Genomic DNA, 16122 nt, shown 5'->3' on the forward strand with positions numbered 1-16122 from the left:
GCGAAATTCCGCATGTCTATTAACGTTACATACTACCTCCGAAGCTTAGAAGCTCCAAAGCTTTGATAGTTAATTTTCTGCCGAATATTTTCAGCTCTTCACTTTCATTTACATAATAATGTGTAATAATCATCTCTTTACAGCACAAACACGCAATACCATTTTTCACACACATACATCTCTTTTACCTACCACTTACGTATCTGAGACGCCAATTTGAATACTATTTCATGCCTTTTGTGATTTTTATTATCTACACCTACTGATTTGTGTACAATATATTCATTTACTCATTCATTCATTCGTTCTTCTTCCCTGCCCAGCGCCCTGTGAGCTCCCAATCCTGCATGGTGCAACATACGAGGCGGGCTACCGCGCCGGTCTGACGGTCGCTCATGCATCATCAGTAAACATTGCCTGCGAGACAGGAAGGTCACCGCCTGCCACACTCAATTGTCATTTGGGACGACTGCAACCCACAGTTCTCGATTTCTGTAGACCATTAGGTTTGTACCCTGAATTAATTTTCGTCATTTTAGTTTGCTCACTTGCGATAGCTAAAATAAAACCCTCAATTCTTTGCGCTTTATCATTATCAGAAAGTAAATCATAAATAGAAGATTTAAGATCCTCATTGCAAGCTTATTCGACCTGTCAAATGATCAATTTGCATTAGCATACAACTTGGTTACTCAGTGGCGTTCATATGCTTATTCTAATTTCCAATATTGATATCTGATGGAAAAAATACTGAGATTCTTAAGAATATATCTCGAAAATGAATGGCTATACTTCCAGAAACAAAATTGGTTTTGATTTTTCTGAAATTACCATTTTACTTATTTGTAGTTTCAACATTCTATTGTAATTCAAAAGAAAAGCGATTTTCTAAACATCTAAAGCTAACTAATATTGTTTTTCCTAAAATTATTTCTCTTCATCAGGAAATATGAAGCTTGCAATTATTTTGTTTTAATATCCTTTGCAGCAAATATGACTCGACCTCGACCAACATCCGAATACCAAAGCGGTTCAGATATAGTAAGAGAAGACATCTCCGAACTGGAACCAGATTTCCAAGGAAAAGGAGTGGTTGAGTGTGGACCTCCTGCTAGGTAAACAATTCTCCATGCCAAATGTTTTAATATTTTAGGTCTCTTTTGCCTCGATCATTTAAAATTTAATCATCTTTTTCAATTTTAACTGAATTGACATTTGGATGAAGAAAATAAGAATTCCTTTGTAAAATAGTCGTTAAGGGTGAAAGAGATTCTGTACGAAAAATGTATTAATCTACTTGAATATTTATTGGTTTTCTTTAAGTGCGCTTTCATTGTAGCTTTCGTGTACGTTTTATTTGTTTTTTACAATGGCCGTTATTAATATTTTATGCGTACCTTTATTTTTGCCTTTTAGAGGCAAATTTGGGGCCATAAACCGTCTGTGTGTGTGTTCATTTCAATTGTTATAAATTTTATAAATCACAGACTCAACTTGGTCCTACGCTTTAAATGTGTTCAGTTATTTTATATTTAGTTCTTTATTTATTTTGCTAATTTTAGTAAATAAAATTAAAATGAAGTGTAAGTTGTGTTCAATGTCTCAAAGTATATGAACACAACTTCCATGCATTATCATCGACGCCCAATAAAAAATGGGAAGCGACAAAAAAATAATGTTTTTGCAAAGTCTGCGTTTCTTATTTGCTGGCTGGAAAGACTGAAGGGAACCCAGGCGTTCAGGGATGCCAAGCCCTGGTGAGAGCCTTCTAGGTTCGGACTTTTGCTTTAACTTCATCATATTTCTGATCATCATCAACATCCAAGTCAATAGCTTCATCACTTTCATCCACTGGAACACTATCATTCTAAACGTCACCATGTTCGGTGACTTCTTTTCCAATAATTCTATTTGTTTCTTCAGTAAGACTTTTTCATACATTTGGTTTTCTAGATTTACTCTTTGACTCGGTCTTTATCGTTACGACGATATCAAAATCCTCAGGAGGCAGGGCTTAGTTTGAAACTTTATGTGCGTGAGAATAATGAGACAGCTGCATCGCTGTTTTTGGCTTTTTCCTTTCTGTCTTGGCCGAGCTTGCGTTATGTTGCGATTTTTTGGCGAATTTCTCGTATAATAGATGCATGTTGTTTATAAAATATGGGGGGTTCTACTCTGTGTTTATAATATTTTGTTTATACTTTACTAAAATTCTTACTATTTCCTAACTCTGAAGCTTTATCTACGCATTTTAGTTTACCTTTCGAAATTCCGATTAGGGTGCAGGGAACTCTTATTTATCGTGATGGATCTGAGGTGAACGAGACAGTAGAAGTGGCTGGATACACTCATGGAACAGAAGTGACGTTTAGATGTATTGCGTCCATCATGGGGGAGAGGACAACATGGAAGCTTATCTGTGAACATGGCAACTGGGTTGGGAAAAGCTTCAGTTGCGGTGAGTTTGAATACCTACTTTATGAAGTTGTAATCTGGTAATTTTGTACACGTTCTAATGTAGATTTATACTTTGAGGATCTGTTGTCTGTTGCTGTTCGAGGTAACCCGAAAATTTTATTTACATGAAGCTAGACGATATGAAATTATGATAATAATGGCACAAGCAACTTGCGTTTTAAAAGGCCGTATTAAATCGATTGATCTACATTATGAAACGTTTACCTAAGTTTCTCATAAATAAAATTATCTTACAGAAGATTTGGAAGCACAAAGTGAGGAACTGCTCAGCAACAACAGCTGCACATTCAGAAATGAGGAACCCCATGTGGTCTCCTTCTTCAATGACCTTGAGATCACAGAGACCGTCGACTTCCCTCCTGGTTCAGTCATAGTTTCCAGGTAAATATTATAGTTTAAAATATCTTATGTTAGTCCTAATTATCATCATCAAATTCTGTTCCAACATGTCCATTTGATGGCTACTTTGATGGTCATAAAAGCAAGCGTTTAGTTCTTAGCTTATAAAAATCAGGGGGCACGGCAGTGCCCCCGCCAAGACGAGCCAAACGGCGGCCGGGGCGCTACGTACCTTTTTCTCGAAGTGTTTCGCCGTATTTTCGACCCGTCATAACTTCGGTCTGGATGACGCTAGAAAGCTGAAATTTTCAGTATAAAGTGTCCTCAGCAAATTTACTAAATATACTAAATATCAAATATCTAGCTTTTATGGTTACAGATTTATTGATACCTAAAATACGCCGATTTCGTCCCTCACTGATGATCATCAAAACCTCTACTCAAAACCTCTAAGGTACTTCCCGAAGTCCTAGAAGACTGAAATTTGGTATGTAGACTAGAAATTGACTACAAACTACAGGAAAATTAAGAAATTGGAAATGCCCCCCCTCTACGCCTCTTACGGGTGAAGCAAATCTGTAAAATCTGTCGCTAGAAAGCTGATATTTTCAGGATAAGATGTCCTGGGCAGATTTATTAAACGCATTGAGTATCAATTGTCTAGCTTTTATAGTTTCAGATTTATTGACAGTCAAAACTTCTAGTCTGTAATTCTAGGGTACTTCCCGAAGTCCTAGAAGACTGAAATTTGGTGTGTACACTAGAAATTGCATACAAACTACAGGAAAATTAAGAAATTTAAAAATTTCCCCCTCCACTCCCACGTATGGGGGAAGCAAATTATTTGTAAAGTCTATCGCTAGAATGCTGATATTTTCAGGATAATATGTCCTTGACAGACTTATCAAACATGCCAAGTATCAATTGTCTACCTGTTATGGTTTCAGATTTATTGCCATTCAAAACCCCTCTAGTCAAAAGTTCTAAAATACTTCCCTAAGTCCTAGAAGACTGAAATTTGGTATGTAGGCTAGGGATTTCATTAAAACAACAGGAAAATAAACTTTTCCCAGTCTGTACATTTAAAAAATGTGTTTCCTGAAGTCCTAAAAGACTGAAATTTGATATATCTGCTTTAAAATTGAGTTGCAAGATTCCACCCAAACAAACATAGTTACATACATTGCAAGAATAAAAGCTTTTAAAAAAAGAGGTAACGATAGAGAGCGGGCCATGAAAATGATGTAGGTACCTACAAAAAATAGATCCAAAAAAAAAATCTAGGGCACCTGCCAAAAAGAAATGAAATCCCACCAAAAACATTTCATGTAAAATGTTGCCAAGACTCACAAGTTCATAATGCTTTCACTGTTAAAAAGTGATGAGATCTCTAGTAGAGCCAAGCCCCTAGCTGAGCTTAGAATTGCGCTGCCCATGGGACCTATCCCAAGTCCAAAGTATATAGCTCTTAAATGCTCTTGAGTATATCACATTTATAACAATAAAGAACAAATAACTCTACTTACAAGCTCTGATTTTACAAACCCTAAATCTTGATTAAAAAAGTACGGCTTGGCCGTTTAATGTTCGTGAAAGCATTACATGGCATAACATATTATATTAAGGTCATAAGGAATAGTTTGTTCGACAATCACTAATTTTTATTATACTTCATGATTGTCGCACAAGCTATTCCGGGCTTAAATGTCATATCAGATAAAAGTACCACGAACATTAAACGGCCAAGCCGTCCTTTTTTAACCAAGATTTAGGGTTTGTAAAATCAGAGCTTGTAAGTAGAGTTATTTGTTCTTTATTGTTATAAATGTGATATACTCAAGAGCATTTAAGAGCTATATACTTTGGACTTGGGATAGGTCCCATGGGCAGCGCAATTCTAAGCTCAGCTAGGGGCTTGGCTCTACTAGAGATCTCATCACTTTTTAACAGTGAAAGCATTATGAACTTGTGAGTCTTGGCAACATTTTACATGAAATGTTTTTGGTGGGATAGTTTTTGCGCTATTAAAAAGTAATCGTTTGCAATGCTATTTTTTGCCTTACCTTTACAAAATAGGAGTGTTACAATCGGCTATATATTATCTAATCACGATTTTTATTTATCAGTATTATTTGTCCACAAATATTGCATATTGATTTCTATCGATTCTAAGAAAACCAATAATACTTTATTAATTTTCTGAAATCTTTTGAATTCATTCAAAAGATGAAAAGCAAACATTTCTTGCTCAGTATTATAAAATTGCATTGGATTGCAACGAATCGTGTAATTTGCTTTGTTATATCTTGACCTTCACTCAGTATTTTTATTATGACAATATTGAAAATCCTAATACATTTTGCTTGACCAAACACCCTTTGCAGAGAAAGTGATTATGTCATCCTGCGAAATCAAATTTTCTTGTCGCGAATTTATCCTTGATTTTTCAATACAGGTAATACTTACACCAATTTTACAATTATTAGGTGCAGTGACATTGGTAAATATGCCATAACCGGCTCCCAAGTTCGAAGATGTGTCGGTGGTTCCTGGGATGGGGTTAAGCCCACTTGTTTTGGGCTTAACCAGGAGAACGATTATGCGAGTAAGTAATTAGTTATTTCTCATAGCATAATCACCATCATCATCAACACATCGCTGGCCCTCGGCTGAGCACAAATCTCCTCTCAGAATGAAAAGGGTTTATGTCATAGTGCGCCATGCTGGCCAAGTGCGGATTGACGTCTTCACTCACCTTTGAGAATATTATGGAACTCTCAGCCATCAACATAGTGGTTACTTTAAATTTATGTATCGATAATACAGGCTTTCGGTGTTGAATCGCTTTTAAATACTTTTTCACAAAATTAAACATCCAAAGAATAGTTCTTTCAAAAATAAATCACAAGTTTTGCTCTAGAGTCTAGCAGGATTTCAACAAATTGCAGAAGGGTAAAGGCACATTTAGCATTATTTACAGAATTTAGGCACACGTTAGCTCACAGTTGACCACAATAATCTTTTTAACAAAGGACAAATTTTAACTTATATTAATTGACCTCATTATAATTTTTTTTCCAGTGGAGAAACCCCCAACAATCTTGTTCCGGTATTCCGAAGGTCCAATCGCGCAAACCAACGATGGCAAACTGCTCGTGTACCCTGGCACCATACTGCATATGGAGTGTCTTTGGATGAGGAGGTTCGGCAACCCGAAGTGGAATGTCACACTTCACGATCCAGAGTAAGTTATTGTTTGTTTGGATAGTTTTTTTTTACTCTAGCTCTACAGATAGCTTTTTCACAGTATTCATCCCATGCAGACGCAGATTTGAAATTTTGCTAAAAATATATTTTGAATTTTAGATTAGACAAAAAATACATAGAAGGCTGGACGACGGACCCCGGACGAGACAGTCAACTGGAATACCGGCTGAGCATCATCAACGCCGTCAAAGAAGACTCTGGAATATACCGCTGTGAAACACCAGCCCGGCAGAGTCACCAAGTGGAGATCATTGTTGAAGGTATAGAGGAATTAAGTACGAAATTGTTTTGTTTTGTTTTGCTTTATGAAAGAAAAAATTGTGAAGTCGAATTGGTCAAATGATGAAAAATATTATATTACATAAAAGATTACTGAACATGTATCTACATGTATGTATGTATTGTGTCATGTATGTATTGTGAGTTGTTGTAGTAGTAATACACCTAGATAATGGCGCCGATTCTGTTATTTTTCTTAAAACAGAATTTAGAGTAGGTATCTGCATCTTTTTCTTTTTAATATTGCTAAAAAAGGACGGAACATGAATCCAACATTTTAAAGACTCTCAGAATCAGTACCAATGTTCTCAGATGTGCACTGTCCTCCACTGCCAATTCGCCGAGGACTTGTGGCAAGCACTCTTGGCACTCAGCTCGGCACGGAGATCAAGTTCTCATGCGCCAACGGCAACGCCCTCCTCGGTCCTCCTACCCTCGTGTGCAGGGCGTCCGGCAACTGGAGTGCTCCATTGCCTGTTTGTGAGAGTAAGTTAAGATTTCTAACGTTAGCGCGCTCCCCAGTGATTTCTTTTCAAAATGTATTTTGTTTCCTGAATATTAACCAATCCAACTCAATGAAATTTTATAGACACGTTCTAAAACAAATAACTCTGTGTCTGTGGTTTGTCAGATTTCCGAAAAAAATGCATAGTCACAAAGCCTAAAGATAAAAGATTTACATGCAAAAGCGCTGGGAAGTGCGCTAGAGGTACTTCTCTTAATCAATTAGGGCTTGTTAGAACAATTGATTTCATATCGATCTGATGTAATTAGATTGCAATCTAATAAAGATCTTAATTATTTTGAACCTCGTAACCTTGTCTTTTTTATTCTGACCCTGATTCTGATGATTTTGGTTTGATATTCCGCGGAATGAAGGAATCTTGAGAGCGGTTCTGGAGAAACTAAAGACAAGGGTGCGCCTTGTCTTCAGTTTTGCTTTGCTTTCAGGTGTAGAATGTGGAGAAGTTGTCCACGATACAGACCTGAGAGAAGGAGAGCGTCGTCCACGCGTGGCCGTTGTATCACGGGGAGTTGGTGGCCGAGCAGCATTCTCCTGTCCACCAGGTTGGGCACTAGACGGACCCACTGAGACTGTCTGCTTGCCAGCCGCTGACTGGGCAAGGCCTTTCCCTATCTGTAGAGGTACGATTCCTTGGAAACTTAATATAACTCAGAAACAAGTAACTTAAAAGTTTTCCAAAAAAACCCGACTGCGGTTTGCACTGCATCTTTTTTAGCCCGCACATTGAAATGCATAATATCCGAAATTTTGATTTCTTAAGGATTTTATGTACTGGCACTCGCGAATCTAATGACGCAGACGTATAATTTATCAAAATTGGTTGAGCTGTTGAATAGTTACGAGCGGACATAGGAACAGACATACATATACATTATACATACAGGACAAAAGTATATAACTTTCCTTTTGGGCTTCGCCGCAGTCGGGTAAAAATTAAAGACTGAACTTTGAAAATCAATGAACGATAATACGAAAATCTTCAGATTGAACTGTAAGAATCTTTTCTTTTGCTCATTAGACAATTCTCTGAAGATTGGAAACTAGCAATCAGGTAGCATCCTAAAGACTTTTGGGCTTGTAAATTTTTTTTCAAACGCTTGCATGAAGTTCGATAAAAATTGCATCGGGTGGCGAAATTGTGTATTGATGTAGATAATGTCTTAATTTTCTTTTAAATATTTTTTGAACAGGATTGGTAACTGTAACGTACCGCCTGTTTTAAACTTTAAATCAGTATTATATATATCATAAAATACATTACGTACATGGATTATAATATACCTACCCCTGAAATACTCATAGCAGATTATTTCATTCTTCTATATTATGTTTCGTGCTTGCGACAGAGGAAAGGTCAAGTATCAGGTGTCATTAACCTCACATTTTCATGACATTTTTACATTACCTTAACACCACCTTCAGAGTGAACTAGAGTGAGGCAGCTCTCGGTTTGATCCAAAATGGAGATCTGTCAAATATAAGGTATTTGAGCACTAGAGGTGACTTAAAGGGGTAAAACTCTTTGCCACGTTATCACGACGATTCATCTCACATAAATTCAAATTCAAATTATTTAACAAAGTACCTACTTTTGAATCGTCAAGAGAATCTACCACTGGTTCGGAATGATTTTCCTACCGAGAGGAACCAGCAAGAAACTCGGCGGTTGTTCTTTTCAAAGATTTGATATACAATATTACCTTGTCGTTTCATAGCCTACATTTGACAGGTGAAGCCTCGAGGTTTTGTTACGCGTTTCATAACTGTCGTGAACTGTGCCACCTTCTAATATTCATATACGAAGTTGTCAATTTGTCATTTCAGAAGTATCATGTCCAGCACTGCCTCCACCAGCGTCCGGCTATGTGCTGGGCCGTCCTCCGTACAGAGCTGGTGATGTGCTGCAGTTCCACTGCAACCCTGAGCACACGCTGCACGGCCGACCCATACTGGTCTGCCAGGACAGCGGCCGGTGGAGCGACAAGCCTCCTACTTGTGAGTGATATATTTGCAGATTGGTTCCCCCTTATGATATATTTCCGCCGTCCATTATTTTGGGGAATCTTATCCCCCTTATGAAGTTTTGAGGAATCTTATCGTCTGTGGAAAAAACATTAGGTAGGTACTTAAACATTACCTCTGACGCATGTGTATCACAAATGGCTAATAATATTTGCACAGGCGAGGTGACGAAGTAAGTAACAAAGTCTTCAAAAATGTTGGAGCATGCTGGCGTAAGTTAATTCTGAGCGTAAACCCATAATAACTTCTCTGAAATTCCAGATAACTTGATTTCGCAATCACACCCCTTTTTGGGAATGAAAAAGTGGCTCAAATTCCAGTAAAACCTGCAAAGTTTAATTTATAGGCAGATGATTTTGATGACTTGCGGATATTTGGTGTACTTACTTAATTAAGCAGATGATTCTGAAATCAATCTTGATTTGATTAATTCAGATTTTTTTTTTTATAGGTGCTCAAGCATGCACATATCCCGGTACAACAATATCCGGGCGGATGTCATCCGTGAAGTTCTACTACAAGATTGGGGAGACTGTGTCCTTCACGTGTGAACCGGGATACCGGTTGAAAGGAGCTCCAACGCTTCGGTGTCTGAAGTAAGTCCATTTTCTCTAAATAAACGAAGTAACTTTTAGCGAAAGCACCTTCAACATTTGGTTGTCTGTCTGGTGTACTTCGATAACCCGGTGTGTCAGGTATTTATTTCATGCACATGCAAATTGTGGAACCAACTTTCTTCAGCCACAGACATCATTGTGATGTCACATGCCAGTATTTCATAAAAGCTCGCATACTAAGCGTGTGTTTGACGTTTGATAAAAAGATACTGATTTGACTACTTGTCAAACTCTGGATTGATTGCAACTAGGGGAAGACCATTAATCATTGACTTTTCTATCGTTTTCAGGAACAGAAAATGGTCAAACGCCATTCCGCTCTGCGCACCTGTTAGCAACTATACTTCACCTGACTCCCTCGCCATGCTGAACGGCGACATCGACGCCATGTTGTCAGACGCCGCCATTTTCCCCACAGACTTCTTAAAAAAGCGCGATACGCCCGCCATCTTGTCCCCAGAGAGCTATAAAGCCGCCGTCACACGCGTAGCCGCATCCAAAATGTTCTGGAGATCGCCCATAGAGACTTACAAAAATAGAATTTATAGAGTTAACAGACTGTTACGACGTGATACGGAGAGATAATTTTAAGCGAGAGGCCTAGTGTGCAAAGAAATCTGATATGAAACTGATTTTGTGCCAAAAATATAAGTACGATACATCGAAAATCTTGTACCTAGACGACAGAAAGCACATGAGTAGTTCAGGTTCAGTTCGTTATTTGTATATAATTAGTTGTAAAGGCCCTTACGAATAATAACATAATAGTGCACGTACATTTTGAGAACTCACTCGCCATATTTGCTCTGGGTGTCAACTATCATGTAAAAAATAGGTACGATTTTGAACCGATGAACTGCAACTCGGTAGAATGACGGCTAAATTTGTGAACCGAAACTAGCCAAAACCGAAACCGAACTTTCGGTCTTGATGAAAACTTTTCATCGAGTTTAAACGCCTTTAATTAACCTCGATGAAAGTTTAAAGTTCACACAAAACACCTTGTACCTAATCGCAGTTGTTTTCAAAATTAAAGAAGAATGTAAAGTGTTTATTTTCAAGCCTACTATTGATTTTATTAATATTATGTCAAAAATCTATGCCCATCACAAGAAAGAACATGGCGCAACAGACCAACCAAACACTGACCATTAATTTTATGCCATTGCAATCTCGGTTTACGTAATGTATATGTAAAACTAAAAAAAATTATATAATTTCAACGTTAAAAAGTGAAAAGCCTAACGTACCTACCTATTCTTTCCAACGAGTATTTTTATTTATGAACTTTCTAAATCTAGGTATTTTTAATAAGGTAAACGACGAACTGTGGTTCTTCAGTATTAAATTTAATAATGTTTTGTAATTTAATAATAATAATAATTGCAAATATGGTTATAATTTATTATTAGTAGGTACTCTGTGAGACTAACATTATATTATAGTATGAATAATTAATTCCAAATGATGATTTTTATGTAAAAATATTGATGACTTAATAATTACATTACTGTATAATTTTAATATTTTTAATTATTTTGACCATTATCACATCACACCTGATAAAAAGTACTAATGTGGCCTAAGATCGAACGATATACGATGGCCCATTAGCTCTTGATTTAAGAGGGCTCTCTCCGTCACTTGTTTCATACAATCGTAGTTCCAATTTAATTTGAATATTAAGCAAACAACGTCCATGAAATTTTGCAGACATATTCTAGAAACTAATATATCTATGTCTGTGGTTTTCCAGATTTCTGTTAAAATATTCGGTTTCAAAGTTACGCGGTCTTAAAAATTTTCATACAAATCTTTGAGCCCCTGTAATTTTAAAACTACATATTTTTAGAAAAATCTAAAACACCACAGGCACAGATATTAGTTTCTAGAATATGTTTGCAAAATTTCATGGACTTTGTTTGCTTAATATTCAAATGAAATTGGAACTACGATTGTATGAAACGAGTGACGGAGAGAGCCCTGTTAAGGATACCCGGTTTGTGTCTAGAAACAGATCTCGAAACCCAAACTAATTTATATTACAAATATGTAAGTAGTTAGATATAATACTTATTTTAAAATACAATAAATAACTTTTCATAATACTAACTACAACTAACTAAATTATTGTATTAAAATTCGTTATTAAAAATACGAAAAATCGCTATGTACCTACTCACTTGTAAACATTTTAAAATTTTCTCTTTTCCCCCATTTGTTTAGTAAGGAATAAATTTATAATTGAGTAACGATTTTAATTGAATTAATGGAAGCATTTTAATAAGTTTATTTCTAATCTGAACTTGATAATAAGGATAAAATAAGAACCTATTATTAAGGATTTGACTAAAGAGACTAAAATATTATATTATATAAATAATAATATTAATATGTTAATATAAGTAGGCAAATAATTTGTATATTATTAGGATCTTTTAAAATGTTACCTCTTAATAAATTGTTCTTTTTCTTTTACGATGTACATATTATTGCTTCGCCAAAGATATTATATTAGAGAAATCTGTTGAATAGTCTTTATATTTATCTAATTATTATTAATTACGTGCTAACTTATTATATATTTAACATAAATGGTACAATAGATTGATACCCGCACAGATAAAGTACATGAACCTAAAAATTTCCTAATATCGGATCAAGTGATTAATAAATATGAATCATTTTCATGGATAATACATAATATAAAGCCATTTTAGCTAATTGGGATGATGATCATGTCAAAAATATATTATTTCTCAGGAACTATTAAATAGAAATACTTCCAAAATTCGTAGAATCCACACAGCACACAGCAAATCGTGTGCGGACAGCCCGTGCGCCGGTAGTAGTAATAGGTAATTAAATCAGTTCGCTTGTATGTAGCGTCGGGGGTATGCTTTAACTGTGCGGGTAGAACACAAACTTTTAAATTCTAACGCTAGATCCACACAGCGCACAAAATTTGGAACAATTTTTGATCATTATCTCTAAAATAATTTTTTTTTATTCAGCTCAAGCTGAAAAGATGAAAAATTGTTTAGATAAGTTGGTTCAGATTCAGTGGGTTAAAAACGTCCTTATTAAAAAAAAGTACCTATTTGGATCAGAAGTGTAACTTCTTACTTATACCGTTTTGTTTACCAGCTCCTCAAAATATGATAACGTTCTCGTAACTCATATAGGCAGTAGGTATGTAGTGTGTAGATCGAGCACGGGTCTGCCGATAAAACTGTTCAAGCAAACGGACTCAAATCCACTGCCTTTAATTCGTTTTATATTGTCATTCATTTGTTTTAGGCCCATAGGCCATAGCATACACCATCGGCAATTTTACGAATGCGTCGATGCTGCGCCGCGTTTCGACGACCTTTTGCGTCCGATCGCTGTATTCAGTATTATTTATATATTTTTAATTTATTTATCTATTACCATCGCATGGTTTCCCTAATTTGATAATAGCATATCAGCAATTAGCTAATAAAACATAATATTATTTAAAATTATAACATAATATTAATGTCCACTCAATTGTGGTCTTTGCGAATTCACCCAGAGTGCATCTAAACAAATCCTATCCTATATAATATTGAAATGATATACATATATAAAATCGGCTTATGATTAAGGTTATGATCGCTGCAAGTAAAGATTGTATGTGTGCGAAGTGGAGAGCGTTCAATTGCAGCATTGAGCTTCAGAAAAGCAACTGAATCATCGATCGCTGATGGTAAAAGTATCGTGTCTGCTATGGCCCTTTAATTAAATTCCTATATGGAATTAAAATAACACGATAAAAAAAATATTAGTAAATTTGGTATTATTTTTTATTGGTCTTGAGCTGAATAAAATATGTGTATGCATATCAAAAGAAATCGCATATCTCAATAGTTATGTATAAAATTTATATATAAATAAAACATAAAAATAGCAATATCGTGTTTCTTGAACGTGACAAATGTTTTCCTATAAAATAATAAAAATACCTATGCGTAATACTGTAATTCTGTTCGCTGCATTAATGACTACGATTGTGAATAAATTATATAAAACACATAAAATGACTCTTTTATTTGTATTTATAATTTATACAAGGTGCTTTATAGTCCGTACCATCCCGGAAACCTGAGGGAAGGACCGATGTGTGGATGTACCAAAAAATCTGGCCAAGTGCGAGTCAGGCTCGCGCACCGAGGGTTCTGTACTCGAATATTTTTTCGACATTTTGGGTGATTAATCAAAAACTATTATGCATTATAATATATAAAAATATTTTCCCTACAGGTAAAGCCCTTTCATATGATACCCCATTTGGTATAGTTATCTTACATTGAAAATACAATTTTTTTTAAATTACTACGTTTTTATTTTAATAAACATTAAACAAAGTGATACTATTTAAGAGTTCCGTTTTTCCTTTTGAGGCACGGAACCAAAATAATTAGCCTCGTAATCCACACAGACGAAGTCGCAGGCAACAGCTAGTGAAAAATAAAACACCTAAGTATAACTACTACTTAGGTGTAAGTAGGTAGGTATAGGTTCATTGGTTAAAAAAAATTCAAATGTATTTTCAGAACATTTTCTGCCTTAGTGTCCATTTTTATAAAAAAGAAAAAAGTGTCTGTCTGTCTGTCTGTCCGTCCGTCCGTCTGTCTGTCTGTCTTTCTCTAGGACTTTACCTGTACATTCTAAAACGGATTTTTATATTTTATTTTTATGCATTTTTTGATTTATCGTGCAAAATGTCGGAAAATTACCCGAGTACGGAACCCTCAGTGCGCGAGTCTGACTCGCACTTGGCCGGGTTTTTTTTTTTAATTAATTACGACTGGAAGTGATTGGTTGAGTGCAGGTGATTGCAAAATTTTTAATATGTTACGTTATAAGTACTTGTAAAAGTTTACTTGAATAAAAATATAATCTATTCTATTCTATTCTATGCTTTTCTATAGAAAACTTATTAGTGTTTAGCCAGAATTTACCCAAGATCCCACATCTACGCAGCCTAACTGTCTGTCTGCTTTGAAAAATTAACTTAGGTACCTACCTATTATCCATGTTTCAAGACTTTTGCTTGGAAATACAAATAGCACCAACTTGCATGCAAGTTACAATCTTTCAATATTAAATTATAAGCATCGAGTAAGGTAAGTAAATTAATAAGCGTTTTATTGGTAGGTAAAACGCGTCTATTTAACTACGTAAAAGCTATACGTAAAACCAGGCTAATAACTAAAACAGTTTGAAAATAATCTAGTTAAGTATTTTTCGAAACACCATAACTTTAGACTCAAGTTACAAAGTTACAATCCATTGACTACTTTTGTTTGAACTTTTAATAGTGGCCGCGTAATAATAACGCAATGTAAAGCATACGTTTTTATAGTACGCAAAACATAGCCACCGGGTTTGTGGTTACGTCAAACTATACAAGAATTTAGTATAACGCGCGCCGCGACGTAATAGGGACGGGTCGTTGTCCGCGAAGGTATTAAAAAAAATTAAACGTCACTTTTACCGCGTAAAAAATACAGATTAAAAATAATAAAAGATATCAGTTTTTTTTAATTCGTGCAGTGATGGGATGAAAGCGATTTTAGAAAATGAAATAGTGATGTGAAAATGTTATGGTGTTTTGGTGTCACGGTAGAATCTGCGTCGATACCTAATGCGATAACTAATAAAGGTGGGTAAACTTAATAGTTTTACTCATTGACTGGTTACGTAGATACCTATATTGTTGGTTCTAGTAATGATAAAATTCCTTTACCTGCAATGTAGGTATCTATTCTCATTATGACATAGTAAGGCCTAGATTTGTACCACTGAGTGTTTTTTGGTACATGCTTATTACCAATGGTTACTTGCCTAACTAATTAGTCAACCTAAATAAAAGTAAAACACTTAACTGCTTTGATAGTTCTAAGTTATATTTTAGTTATATAGTTATGGTTAATAAATAAAACAGATAAAAAGACTAGCTTAATTATTTATCGCCGGCTTCTTCTTACACCTGGGCGCGTTTCGAACCCTAAACCTAAACATTAGGTATTTGAACTACAAAAAGTATAGGTAAGGTATGTAACTAGGTAACTACCTACATTGATACCATATCTTGAAGATTTAATTATATACCTAATTTGATTTAAATTTTATTTTAGTTAGTTAAATAATTGGTATCTAAGGTATTATTTTGCGAAATATTCATCCCACCTGAGAATCAATACCTATTGGTAGATTTCTTATTTATCTTTAGGTACCTGTGAAGATCTAATTCCCACGTAAGATGGCCAATACCTATCAACCAAATGTTTACTTTACCTACTCACAAAGATACGCATTTCCCTTATCAGTCCTTAAGGGGCAAGCGAAATTCAATTTTATTTAGTTTTTCGCAATTTGTAAACTAATACGTCAAATTAGGCTTATGGCATTCTAGTTGCGACAATAGCAGTATCATTTCCACGTGTTTATATAAAAATCTTTACGTGATGAGGTCCAGTTTAAGAAATTAGCTCTAGTATCGACTAATTTGTGAGTTACAGTCGATACTAGAACTAATTTCTTAAACTGGACCCTTTCAAGTAAAGA

General features: G+C 35.4%; 2 protein-coding genes across 2 annotated transcripts in view; both read left to right on the plus strand.

The window, feature by feature from the left end:
• The window catches only part of LOC123865673, a 91215-nt gene extending 80326 nt beyond the window's left edge, over nt 1–10889 (plus strand). The window contains exons 20-32 of the mRNA XM_045906866.1: nt 324–506; nt 989–1115; nt 1719–1757; nt 2280–2458; nt 2715–2859; nt 5304–5422; nt 5899–6061; nt 6184–6344; nt 6676–6849; nt 7315–7509; nt 8714–8884; nt 9363–9507; nt 9819–10889. Coding sequence (XP_045762822.1) covers nt 324–506; nt 989–1115; nt 1719–1757; nt 2280–2458; nt 2715–2859; nt 5304–5422; nt 5899–6061; nt 6184–6344; nt 6676–6849; nt 7315–7509; nt 8714–8884; nt 9363–9507; nt 9819–10113 — 2096 coding nt within the window. The 3' untranslated portion in view covers nt 10114–10889. The remainder of the gene's footprint in view (nt 1–323; nt 507–988; nt 1116–1718; nt 1758–2279; nt 2459–2714; nt 2860–5303; nt 5423–5898; nt 6062–6183; nt 6345–6675; nt 6850–7314; nt 7510–8713; nt 8885–9362; nt 9508–9818) is intronic.
• A 4096-nt stretch (nt 10890–14985) lies between these two features.
• Nucleotides 14986–16122, plus strand: part of LOC123865006 — a 91638-nt gene continuing 90501 nt past the window's right edge. The window contains exon 1 of the mRNA XM_045905814.1: nt 14986–15217. The gene's annotated coding sequence lies outside the window, so the exon portion shown is untranslated. The remainder of the gene's footprint in view (nt 15218–16122) is intronic.

This window comes from Maniola jurtina, chromosome 5 (genome assembly GCF_905333055.1).
Source record: "Maniola jurtina chromosome 5, ilManJurt1.1, whole genome shotgun sequence".
Classification (NCBI taxonomy): Eukaryota; Metazoa; Arthropoda; class Insecta; order Lepidoptera; family Nymphalidae; genus Maniola; species Maniola jurtina.